Below are 13,724 nucleotides of genomic sequence, written 5' to 3'. Positions count from 1 at the left end.
GTTCCAGCCATTGTCACACACGACCATGCCTGGCTGTAGGTTCAGCGGTGTGAGCCACAGATCTGCCTGCTCTTTCAGAGCTGTCCACAACTCTTCAGCATTGTGCGGTTTGTCACCTAAGCATATTAGCTTTAGCACAGCCTGTTGCCGCTTGACTGAGGCAGTGCTGCAGTGCTTCCAGCTTGTGACTGATGTGGTCATTTCGAAGATGGAGGCTGAAGAGGAGGACTAGGTGCAGGAGCTGTAGACTGGGGTCAACCCTGATTGACCTAGGGCCCGCAATCCTCGGCGTCGGGAGGATGTGTTCCGTCCCAAGGTCCGACTGGGTCCCGGCTTCCACTATATTAACGCAGTGTGCCATCAGCGAGATGTACCATCCGTGTCCGTGGTCAGGTGGACTTTCCCAGTAACTGCACTGTTGAGGGCACGGCTAATGTTGTGGGACACGTGCTTGTGTAATGCGGGGACGGCACACCGGGAGAAATAGTGGCAGCTGGGGACAGAGTACCGAGGGACGGCTGCCGCCATCAGGTTGCAGAAAGGTTCCGTCTGCACAAGCCTAAATGGCAACATTTCAAGCGCAAGCAGTCGCGAAATGTGGGAATTTGGCTGCGTATTTGCGCTTGCGTTCCAAGGACTGGGATACGGACAACTGAACTCTGCTCTGGGACAAGGACATGCTTGCTGATGGTGCTAGTTGAGAGTGTGCAACGACAGGTGCAGGGCAGGAGACCTCTTCGCATGCACTATGGACAGGGGATTGGCTTGCACGCACAACAGCAGAAGAAGCAGTGGTGTCACCCGCAGACACTGTTCCTGGACACGGGGGTTCGGCCCACAAAGTCGGGTGCTTTGCTGCCATGTGCCTGATCATGCTGGTGGTGGTCAGGCTGCTAGTTTTCCCACCCCTGCTGATGCTGGCCTGGCAGGTGGTGCAAATGGCCTTTTTGGGGTTATCGGCAGAGTCTTTAAAAAACAACCAGACTCGGGAAGATCTAACAGTTGTACTGGCAACTTCGTGTTGGTGTCACGGGGAACTGTTGCCCGCCTTGTGTCTGTGGCCACCACACTGCTTCTTCCTGCCTGTTGGGGTTCTCTGCCTCCTTCCCCCTGTGTGCTGCTGGCCTCCTGCCAGGTTGGGTCCGTTACTATATCATCCACCACCTCATCTTCCACTTCCGCACCCTGTTCCTCCTGCTGACTTTCTGGCAATTGTCTCATCATCGTCCACCTCTTGTGAGACTATCCCACCGTCGCCTTCGTATGACTGTGGCTGCTCAAATATTTGGGCATCGCTACATGCGATCTCCTCTTGCCCCTTTTCAAGTGGACCAGGTGAGAGGCCCAAATCTATAAATGGAAAAGTGAACAGCTCTTTAGTGTGTCCAAGTGTGGGATCACTTGTCTCCGGGCACTCTGCATGGTGGGAGGAAGAAGGATCAGGGTGAGGTATATGCGGTCCAGACTCACGGCTACTGAGACTTGACCATGTGGAAGACGTGGTGGTGGTGGCAAAGTGACTGGAAGCATTATCCACTATCCAACCAACAACCTTTTGTCACTGCTCTGGGTTCAATAGTGGTGTGCTGCTTTCCCCGAGTAATTGGGACATAAGTCAGGTGAGAAGATGTGGGTGTTTGTTGTGGCACAATTTCAGCTTGCCCACGGTCTCTGCCTCTGCATGCACCATCACGTCCAGTTCCCCGTCCCTTGCCACGGGCCTTGCCCATTTTAAATGGAGGACAATATCTTCCACGCTCACTACAAATGGCTGAATTTGGAGCGAACTTAAATGTGATCCGTGTGACGGACAAACAGTTATAAATAGCTGGCCTGTAGGTAACTATTTTTAACAACAAATTGGTGTCAATAACTTCACTGACACACTGAAACAAAATTTTAATAGAGGCCAGAAATGGCAGAATTTTCAGCTCAATTATGTGTGATTCGTGTGATGGACAAACCACAGTTTTAAATAGCTGGATTTTTAGCGCTGTAATATGGAAAGGACCTGGCTGTATTCTGCAGTGCCAACTAGCAAATGGCGCAGAAAAACTGTGTTCTCTAGATTGCTTTTTAAGCTAATAATCAGGATTAAGATAAAAAAAAAAAAAAATTATACTTGGCCCCTAATACCTGGGACTATTTCTACAAATATCTGTAAAACCTCCAGCAGACAGAATTGGAATGGACTCTCTTGCTATATGCACTGCAGTCTGCCATATACCCTGCCTGCCTGCCTAGCACTGATATCTCTGCAGCTGGATTAGTCCTCAGAAGGACTGTTAGTTGAGATGGATGTGTAGAGAATCTTGGGCAATACCTAGACTAACTAAAAAACAACCAAATCTCTCCCTACTGCGGAGTAGACTGTGACGAGCACGGCGGCGCCAGGTCTGATATAGACCTGATGACGCTGTGCGGCCAGCAAATCACTGTAATGCCCCAACCAACATGGCTGTGGCATTACAGTGTGTGTGGCAGACAATCCCTGCGTGTTGATTGGCTCTCTAAAGAGCGCCAAACATGCAGGGAGGGGACCCGAGCATCCGCCCGAGCATCTCGGAAGTACTTGGCGAGCTCTGAGCATCTCGAGTACTGAGATGCCGGGGTCAGTACCGAGTATTTGCGAGTATGGTCGCTCATCACTAATACTTTCCTTTTGCAGAGCTATAGAATAGGTTAGAGTTTTACCTTTGGTGGGACACTAACCTCTGGGTCTCCCACCAAGAATGAAGGAGATGAATTTGTCTCATACTGTGGCAACTTCAGACACCCAAATGTGAACTTGAAACTTGCCCCATCAACTTAAATGGAGCTATGCTGCACTTCTCCAAAAAAGGCAGGTGACTACACTGCCACTGTGCAGTGCATGACATCAGTACTGCTGGTGGGGTTCCCAGAGGTCCAGCCCCCAATAGGCATAAAGTGATTGCATATCCTAACTTTATAAGATGGAAATGGCCAGACCGGCTTCTGCTCTGCAACATACCTTAAGACTTTGTCGTGCCTGTTGTAATATTCTGTAATGTGTTAAGTGCAACAAATGTGCCTGCACCATCACTTAAGGGTGCAGTATAGAGTTGTAACCCTGCTCTAATAGCTGAGGACGGAGATAACTCAATGCTGCTTGAATCCCATTGTGACCGCTACAGTTCTCATTGCATTTGCTCTCTTCCTTAATTGATACGCATTGTCTTTCAGCTTGTTTAACACACATACATATTCAAACTTTTAGTGATGTTTTGTTTTGGCAATAGTTTTGTGGATCTTTCTTTACTATGTGCCTTATACGAATCATGGTTTCGTGCTCCCACCTGGTAATAGAACTGGTCTGGTACGGCGTGTCTCCTGTCATAAGTGCCGCAATTGTCCTGACTCGGGAAGTGGAGTAACCACGCGTGCAGGGAATCTGTCCCAATCTGGTGTTGTGGGATTTGTGAGGACACTGGATGCCGTGTCCCTCACTGATTTCTCTGCCCAGGGAAGATTAGATGCTATCTTCCTTATTTGCAATGAGCAATGGTGGGATTTTGTCCAGCCTGTGGTTGAAGCTATCAGGGAGTGGCTGTCTGTGGATTATTGGGAAGTAGTCAACACCTGATTATTAGGCCGGCTATATAATCCTGCTCCCTGCTCAGTCCTTTACTGTTTATTTCAGTTTCCATGTGCTTGATTTGTGGTGTTAGCATTAGGTTTTGCTATTACAGCAATGTTTCCTCATTTTCCTTTTGGTTACACTTTCTGGTGTTCCAGCAGAGTTACTCACCTGGTCCTAGACTGAGCACCAGCCGTGTCACCAGACGCCAGCTGTCCTGCGACAATTGATCTGGGAAGGGCTCTGCCAAAAGTCCCCCTTCCATTTAATGGGAGCTGGGTGAAGAGTATTCCCGGCCCTCAAGGGCTCGCCTAGCTGGGCAGCTTGTGCCAAGAGTGTCTGTGGCTGCGCCTTTGCTGGTTTGGTGCCCGTCTTTTGGGTCCCTCTTAGAAGTGCATAACAGAGCCATTCTGCGTTTTGTTAAGCATATGCACAGCCTAAACTCTAAATGCCATCTTTGTTATGAGAATATTGCACGTATCTGTATTTCTGCAATATTAAAGGACTGCACATATATTCCCATTGCTCTCTTTAACTACTAATATACAATCTCTTTTGTATTTATACATAGAGGTTGTTTGAGTCTAAACTGAAGCCCCCATTTCTATCTCCTGGCCATTTTTTTTTGTTATAGCGAAGTATGCTTTTTCTAGTGAAAACAGTCTCAATGAAGTATAAGCTATTTGTCTCATCGCCATCTGTGTACCCTTCTTGTAAGCTATTGTATATGCTGTTGCAATTTTATATCATCATGTAATTTCTTTGTATTGCTAAGAGTATTACATCATCTGCATGTGAAGTAGTCTTGGCCCATAGGCGAACGCTCCTCTCAGTGGATACACAGGTATTTTTCATTTTCCATTGATTTAGCAAAGTATATAAAACAATCGTTTCTGAATATGTCACGAACATACCTGATGAGGTTGGTCACCTGCTAGCAATACACTTTAGATTTTGTCTTACCAATTCCACCTCTATGGACACTCGCTTTACTCTGCTCTGAGCCTCCATTCATGTACTGACTGTATTTCTGGTGCTGCATTCATGTACTGACTGTGTTTCTGGCACTGCATTCATTTACTTATGGTAGTTCTGGTGCTGCCTTCATGTAGTGATTGTGGTTCTGATGCTGCACTCATGTGCTGACAGTGGTTCTGATGTTGTACACATGTAGCATCCAATGAAATGTGCTTCATGGCCAAATTGAAACTGTGTAAAAACGCAGAGATTTTAAGTTATTAGGATGATTTGGTGAGTTTCTGCTCAAAAAAACTTTTTAAGTTAGTATGTGCTCACACTGATTTTTCTTTGGAGCAGAAACTGAGCAGACATACTCAAAATCCATCTCAAGCACTCAATTTGGTTCCGGTGATATATTAATGCGATGATTGTGGTTCTGGTGATGTATTTATGTAACTACCCCCTTTAAAAAAAAAAAAAAAAAATTGCCATACTGAACCAATCTAAAGGGCTGCAATGTGGCCCTTGGACCAAAAAATGTCTGTTTTGAGCACATTTATATCTATGGTCAGATTACAATAAACCTTTTTCAGAGTATTTGTTTATTAAGATATTAATACAGTTATGCTTTTCTCTTTTTTCTTTTTTTTTATATATATATTATATATATGCACACTGCTCTGTGGTACTTGCACACTGTTAGTAGTTTTCAGCATGTTAATTGATAGGACACAAGGTGCTGCTGGTTAACATACTGAAAGCAAGGGGCGAAAGAGTAAAAACGCTGGCACTACAGACACACCCAAATCCAAGGAAGCGGAATCGGTCAAAAATATTTGGAATTTAAACCCAGATTTTTTGGTGCTCAGCTTTAAGAAAATACAGTTTAATAGGTAAAATGTAGAAGCTTTAAAAAAACGGCACTCACCACTGGCATGTAAGTAAAACTCGGCTTCATTCGGTCATCGAATGAAAAGCATAGACATGAACAAAACAAGTAACAGCTGTGTCGCATGAGTGTACACTTTTTCTAGCTTATGGAAGAAGCTTGTACTCACACGAAACAGCTGTGGCTTGTGTTTTGTTCATGTCTTAACTTTTCATCCGATGACTGAATAAAGCTGAGTTTTACTTACATGGCAGTGGTGAGTGCCGCTTTTTTAGGTTTCTACATTGTACCTATCAAGTTGTATTTTCTTAAAGCTGAGCACTGCTAGATTTCAGATTAAACTCCAAATATTTTTGGCTTATTCCGCTTACTTGGATTTGGGTGCTTCTGTAGTGCCATAGTTTTTCCTCTTTCGCCCTTGCTTTACCTACCTTTTGTCTTATTTATGATTAGTGTCATGCTATCGGCCGTGGTGAGTTTCTTATGTTGTGCAATTGTTGTGATGCTGCCTGACCGTATATGACAGACTGGTATCTGTAATACTTGAAACATTGCAGGGCATTATAGGAACAATCAATTTAAAAAATACCATCTTCCCCTTACAAAATATTTTTGCTTTGCTAAAAAATGGCCATAATGACTCAAACTATAAAATTAACATGTTATTTCTCCTGCATCGTAACATCAGAAAAATTAAATTAAAGGATTGTGTCTTTTTTTTTTTTTTTTTTTTTTTTTTTTTTTTTTTTATCATCTTGCCTTGGATATTTTACCTTTTTTATGATGATCATGAGTTGGGATTAGACTGGTAGCAGACTATAAATATCAAATCAAAAGTGGAGCAGTGATATTATTTTATCAGGTCACTTTACAATCTACAAATAAACTTTTTTTTTTTCCCCGGAAAGGCTATAGAATAAATAACATGAATCTACAGTTTTAAAACTTTTGATGTTTTCTTTGTGATTTTGTCATGTTTTTCATGGAGAGCCCAGATGATGTAGCTGTTATTTTAAGTGAATACTGGCAACTGATTAGCTGGAATTTGCCCACATTAATGTGGCTCTTCAGAGGCATTATATTTAATTGGAGAGCCTGTGGTACTGTAGCAGGACACTGGAGGGAATTGTTTAGCTTTAGGGATGGCTCCACATGGGAATTGTGGGCTAATCAAGTGCCGTGTGTTAGAGGTGCGGATGGAGGGAATTATGACGATTATGACATGTTAGCACACGCCTGTATTACAAGTGGACAGGCAATGAGTTAATCATGAAGTGTTTTATCTGCCTCCTGCTGCTTCTTTATACCAGATTTCAGTATTGGTTATGTCATAGGTTAGTGCAATGGCAAGTACCGATGTATAGTAAATGGGAAGGAGTGGAGTACACCCTAATGCTACAGCCTCTAACTGTCCTCCTTACCCTTACAGTCTACAATGTGGTCTTTACATGTAGAGAGAGATATAGGGGAAGTCTATACAGTTAGATCACACCTTTTATCCAGGCCATAATTACACTGATAGATTTAACGATATTTTATACATCTTTGAGAAGACAAGTTTTTTGTTTTTCTGATCTAATTTTGGGTGGCTGTCTCAAAGTGGTTTCACTATCTGGAGGGCTCACGTCAAATACAATTTTTTCATCTATTTCCACCACTTTTCTGTTCTGGGCATGTACTGTACTATGTGGCCAGAGCAGGTTTTCCAAGAACTCCAATTCCATTTCTCAGTCCATAAGCGTCATCTGTATAAAAACCAAAAACACAGATTTTCCTCGCCTTCCTCTCCTCCAGGGTCCGCTCTCCACTGCTGCCCCAATCTTAGTTGACAGGCGACCTAGGCGTCAATGCTATATCCGGTCTATAAGGACCTGGGCAGCAGCTGAGATCTGTTGCAGGAGTATGTTAGTAAATCTCGGTCTTGTTAATTTTAAATAGTTGGAGTTTATATATAGCATCAAAAAATGACCTTAAGGTTAAGTATTTATTTGGTGCAGAAATTTCTGCACCATTTTTGCATATCTTGGCAGGGAAAAAATGCAGCAGAAAAATTGCGCTTTTTTATTTGAGTGTGGAAAAAATCCACACCGAAAACGCAGTGTTTTTGCTTCAGATTTCACCCATACTAATGAAAGAATGAACATGCTGCAGATTTAAATCTGCAAATCACAAATAACGTGTGCATGACACTCCAGGATTCTCAATCACTTTGGCATCAGGAAACCCTTCAAGTTTTGTGACAAATCTGCATTGAAATAACGCAGCAAAAACGCAATGTGTGCATACAGCCTTACACTTAGTTTTTTTTCTGATACGTGACTGTATTGGACAGAATGTCAGTAAATGAGTTTGTACTGTGCTAACATCCCTGCTCTGTTGCTGATTGGGGTGCCCGCTACATAGGAAATATTGGTACAAGGTATTTGTGTTGAGTACGGACCAATCACATAAAATTCAATTTTCACATCTAGACAAACATTTAGGCTCGCCTTTTTTCCTTCTTGAAATTGTCAAAGTGGACGCCAAAAGTATTTACCATGCATAATACATTTTTCATTGTATGTCTTTTTTTGCAAATTTCTGGAGAATTTTACTTAGTACATTTGCTACTCCTATGTCATGCTGTATGAACAATGCATTCCTTTTTTTTTTTTAGAGGACAAGTTCGTAAATTAAAGCGATTAGAAATTGAATGTTTGAATGTTATATCAAAGGATAGCAATTTCTATATTCTTTTTTGGTGGTGCTTTCAGTTGTTTTTTGCTATGTAATCTGAGGACCACATGAGGTAGGGGTTAAAACACAGATTTCAAGAATGTGTCACTTATTAGGCTGTGTGCTGTTTACAATAAAGATGTTATCACCTGGTGATTTATCATTGTCTGGACTACAGCAGATCTAATCAGACTCCACCCCTCCTGTGATAAGCAGCTCACTGTCAGTAGACTATATACATACATAGCCTGGTGTGGACGGGGTTCGCTTTCTCAGCTTTGCTTCACCCTGCATCTAAGAACTGATAGTTTACTGGGTGCGGCAGTTGTGATACATCGCTAGAATCAGGGTCTCTTTAACTACATTATGCTGCTCTCAGATGATGTAGTAAAAACGTGCTGACAGATTTCCTTTAAGCTAGATAAAGGTGGGGTTATGGTTATGATCTGCTACAAGAACTAAGGAAAGAAAGAAAAACTGTCCCTACAATCTGACTAAGCTGATTCCCTACGATGCAGCGGGCAACCTGTTCCTTGTGAACAGACCCGCCTTCCTCCTCAGCTAGTCTGAACGCAGACCTAAAGATATAAGGGAGGGGTCCCTAAAAGTACTAAGGACTGGGACAAAATTGGACACCTCCTAGCAGAAGTTGTAGCGAGCAAAAAGACAAACAGACAAAAAGTACTTAGAGGTCCAAGGACCAAGCAAACTATATAGAGATAGGTACAAAGCACCTGGCTAGATTAAGAGTCAAAGAAACACTGAAGTCCAGCAAAGCCAGGAGGGCGGAGCTGGAATAAATAGGCAGCAGGTCACGTGACCACAAAATAGAACCTTCCTGTTAGTTTTTTTTTTCTAACAGAAACCCCTCTTCTATGAGGATCCTCCGGATCCTCCAGGCCCAGGCCTATCAGGAAACCTCCTGTGAAACGCTCTGATAAGTCTAGGAGCAGAGACATCATCCGCCCTTACCCAGGAGTTATCCTCAGGACCGAAACCTTTCCAAGCGACGAGATACTGCAATCTGGGACTGGGACAAGGAAACATGAAACACCGGATTAATCTTCCAGGAGGTGGGAACCTCCAACCTAACAGCAGACTGGTTCACCACCTGAAGCACCTTAAATGGTCCCACAAACTTCGGACCCAATTTCTTAGAAGGAATTCTCAGCCGCAGATTCTTTGAGGACAACCAAACCATGTCACCAACCTTAAACAAAACCTCTTGACGTTTCCTGTTAAAATACTACTTAGACTTTTTGTTAGCCTCTTGAAGTTTACAACGTACATCAGTCCAAACTCTCTCCAAATCACCGGAAAAATTCTCCTCCTCCGGCACGGCCGACACCAATTTGGAGAACGAACCAAACGACGGATGTCTCCCAGTACAACAAAAATACGGAGAACACCCAGCAGAAGAGGATGTATGGTTGTTAAGAGCAAATTCAGCAAGTGGCAGAAACTCAGACCACCCCTCTTGATTGTCTGCCACAAAACAACGCAAAAACTGCTCAACATCCTGGTTCTTTATTTCTGTCTGTCCATTAGACTCAGGATGATACCCAGATGAAAATGACAAATGGACTCCCAACCTGTCACAAAAGGCACGCCAAAAACGAGCCACAAACTGGGGTCCCCTATCAGAAACAATGTCGGTGGGAACGCCATGGAGCCTGACAATTTCCTTAACAAAAGCCTTAGCGAGTGTCTTAGCGCAGGGTAGTTTAATGAAAGGAACCAAGTGACACATCTTGCTAAAACGGTCCACGACCACCCAGATGACAGTAAAACCCTCAGAGGCAGGAAGGTCAGTAATAAAATCCATAGCAAGATGCGTCCAAGGTGCACTAGAAACCTCCAGAGGGCAAAGCAACCCCTCAGCAGGAGCATGTGAAGACTTGGATCTAGCACACACAGTACATTGACGCACCCACTTAATGACTTCCTTCTGCCACCCAGGCCACCAAAAACTGCGACCTACAAGTCTCTTAGTCTCAGAAATTCCTGGATGACCTGCCAATCGAGACTCATGACACTCCACAAACAAATCTCTCCTAAAGTTCCTAGGCACAAACAACCTCCCATGGGGAGTGTTAGACGGGGCATCCTCCTGGGCTTTCAGAATCCCATCTTCCAAAACGGAGTCCAATGCTGCCATCACAACTCCTTCCTGTAAAATGCTCTCCTCAGCTAGTCTGAACGCAGACCTATAGATATAAGGGAGGGGTCCCTAAAAGTACTAAGGACTGGGACAAAATTGGACACCTCCTAGCAGAAGTTGTAGCGAGCAAAAAGACAAACAGACAAAAAGTACTTAGAGGTCCAAGGACCAAGCAAACTATATAGAGATAGGTACAAAGCACCTGGCTAGATTAAGAGTCAAAGAAACACTGAAGTCCAGCAAAGCCAGGAGGGCGGAGCTGGAATAAATAGGCAGCAGGTCACGTGACCACAAAATAGAAAAAAAAACTAACAGGAGGGTTCTAACAGTTATACACGGCTCATTAATATGGAGGACTACAAAGGAAAGGGTTTACTAGTCCTCTATTGATCTCTTGTTGATAAACTAGTAATTTTATCAAAACTACAGCAATCAGCCCAGTACACATCACTGGAATCGGGGTCTTTGTCTCTACATGATACTGCTCTCAGATTAGATGGAAAAAAACCCGGTGACAGATTCCTTTTTACTGGGCTGTCGGGTACAAAGTACTGCCCAGACCATCTCCCATTATTGATAATAAGCTTGATATTTCAGATTATGTTCTATATTTATTTGTTAAATCTGTTTTTATTCCTCTGCAAATTACCAATCTAAATGTTTTGGATTGCATGTAGTATGATAAATTAAAGAAAACTCTATAGGTGTGAGATAAGGAGATCTATACATAACCTTTACATATAAAATACAAAATATTACAGACTTAAATTTTTCTGTACAAGTATTACAAAATGTGAATAATATTGGCTTATTCTTAGAAAAATCAAAGTTGCCAATTTCCTTCCTGCTTTGTATGATGATGGTAATTACTTTTGCTGTGAGCATCTGTCAATGCAGAATTTTTATCTCTTCAGGTTCATGTGAAAATGGCGGATGAAGCTGTCTGTGTTGGCCCTGCTCCTACTAGCAAAAGCTACCTCAACATGGATGCCATCATGGAAGCCATTAGGAAAACTGGGGCCCAAGCTGTGAGTCTGAATGGCTCGATCTGCCGCAGCTGTCTGAGATATAGCAGGCAGAATAGCCAGAATTTGTATTAAAAAATAACAGAAAGGAACTGAATATTCTATTCTTGTTTGGTTCATGTCACATGAGTTAAATGTGGCCGAAATCTCTACTGGAAATCAAAGGCTTTTGAAGCATCTGGCAAGGCTGGTGGCAGTTCCTGCAGGTGGCTGCTGGATTCACAAATCACACCAGGGAGCAGCTTCAGTTCATTCCCAAATATGCTGGGGGGAAAAATCCCAATTAGCTTTAACCCTTTCCCTGCTTCTCTGAATTCCTTTCCTTTGCTAAATGATAACAATGAATAAATAAGGATAAATAATTCAATTCCTTTTCACGGTGAACGCCTTTTACCAGAATAACAATTAATATTGAATTGTGTACATATAAAAAGGAAAAAAATATTACTTGTAATTTAATACAGTATTTCTATACGTTTATTTCTTTTTTAGATGCAAAATAGCATTTCATTTGAATGGTCATAATGCAGAGAAAATGAAACTTTTTTTTTTTTAAGTATTAGCAATTATGATGCATTATATTTTTATAGATATATTTTTTGGCAGTTCTTTGATCAGCTGGCTTAGAATCTTTTCGGCTGTGGTGGGGTTAAGAATTGAATCTAAGCAATGACCGAGTGCCTATTATGATAACACCCTCTGTTTTTATTTTCCAGGTCCACCCAGGATATGGGTTTCTTTCTGAAAACAAAGAATTTGCCCGACGTCTGGTAAGTTGAGCTGTATTGTAGGGTCTATTGAATCTTTAGGATAAGCCTGGCGTGGTGGCTGCATTCACCAGTGAAAGGTGTCTGATTATGGCCATGGCTAAAGCGCTGCTGGGGGGGCCCATTTAGAGCTTAACCTGCCTTCATTACTGTATATTCTATTAATAATCTCAAAAGTGAAATTGCCATAAAAATGTTTTAATACTTATTTGTTCTTCATCATTCTGCCTATTTTTTTTTATTTAATAACATAAGCCTGTGTACCTTAACACCGTAATATACATCAGTTTTTACGTAATACAACTGTTCACAATATTTTTTACTTTGATTTATTTTCATCCTACATAGCTTTATTCTATGCATAGTTCTAGCTGAATAAATGTCTCAGAATGAATGGTAGTCCTCGGCTTGGTAATTACTATCTTGTATTCAATGCGATCCTCCTGAGTTGCGGAACTCACAAGTTACTCTACACAACGTCCAATTGCATTAATGTATGTGATGTAGCATTCAAAATTATATATTTGTTTCAAGAGGCAGATCAGGGCACCAACGGATTTTTGACAAGATTTATTAAGTGGTTCTTAATCTGTGAACTATATATGGGAAATTATCCAAAATAATGTTTCCTTTTGTAGGGTTAACAGCCTATTACACTTGGATAAACTGAGGCATTGGGGGGTAAAACAAGTGATCCGTAGGTCACTCATGGTCATGAACATGGCAAAGAAAGGAAAATAAAAAAAAAAAACAGAATTGGCTTTCCTGTAAAATGGCTTTGAAATATTTGCCTGGTATGTTGTTCAATAAATTTAAACCATGTAATGTTTTAAATTTTTGCTTTTCAAATTTTTTTTTTTTCAAACTTTAAATTAAAATGAGCATGTAACACAGGTTCTCAACATTTATTTATTTATTTTTTTATTATGTAAAACAAGAAAAAAAAATGCATAAATGTTGTATGATTACTATAGGATTCTATGGGAAAAGCATACAAAAAAGGGAATTTGGGATACTTTTAACAGGTTTGTCTAAAATACCCTTCATACTACTGAAAATTGTAGGTATTATGGCAGTTGTATCCCAGTATATGTTTAGGAGGTTTACTTTTTTTAATTTTTACATCTGAAGAGAAAAAAAATGGATGTTCTGAAACAATCGCAGAACATCAAAACACAGACACAAATGCTGATTTACCTCTGATGTGTATTTCTTTTCATTGTAATCAACCTTATGCATCCAAATTCCTCAAAGGGGTTGACGTGGAAAAATAAATTGTTGCCTGTCGATGAGATAAGCACAAATAACATACTCTCCTATCCGCACCCACCTGAATCCAGCGCAGACCGCTTCATAGTCTGCATATAAACAGTGTGGCGATGTCACTGTTCAGCCAGATCGCTATGGCCTGCGGTTGTCTTGTGACTGAGCGTTGTGGTAAACTACATGACCCCTGTTTTATTTTGCCCAAGCAACGCCTTTAAAATTAATTTGACGTTGATAAGTGTTAAAAGGAACCTATTGGGACGATTTTAGTAATCAAACTAGTGGAATGGCTGTAAAGGTCAAGAGTACAAGATTGAAAATGATACCAATCTTGTAATCCGAT

At 41.7% G+C, this 13,724-nt stretch overlaps 1 protein-coding gene across 1 annotated transcript in view; it reads left to right on the top strand.

Annotated features, from left to right (window-relative positions):
* PCCA (propionyl-CoA carboxylase subunit alpha) overlaps positions 1–13,724 on the top strand; it is a 578,010-nt gene that overhangs the window by 110,397 nt on the left and 453,889 nt on the right. Inside the window, exons 5-6 of the mRNA XM_073670397.1 lie at positions 11,238–11,351; positions 12,065–12,118. Of these exons, the coding sequence (XP_073526498.1) occupies positions 11,238–11,351; positions 12,065–12,118 (168 nt within the window). The remainder of the gene's footprint in view (positions 1–11,237; positions 11,352–12,064; positions 12,119–13,724) is intronic.

Source organism: Phyllobates terribilis, unplaced genomic scaffold (assembly GCF_046119375.1).
Source record: "Phyllobates terribilis strain yellow unplaced genomic scaffold, ASM4611937v1 Scaffold_2__4_contigs__length_985480577, whole genome shotgun sequence".
Classification (NCBI taxonomy): Eukaryota; Metazoa; Chordata; class Amphibia; order Anura; family Dendrobatidae; genus Phyllobates; species Phyllobates terribilis.
The sequence above is the reverse complement of the archived record's forward strand: the minus strand, read 5'-3'. Positions and strand labels throughout refer to the sequence as shown.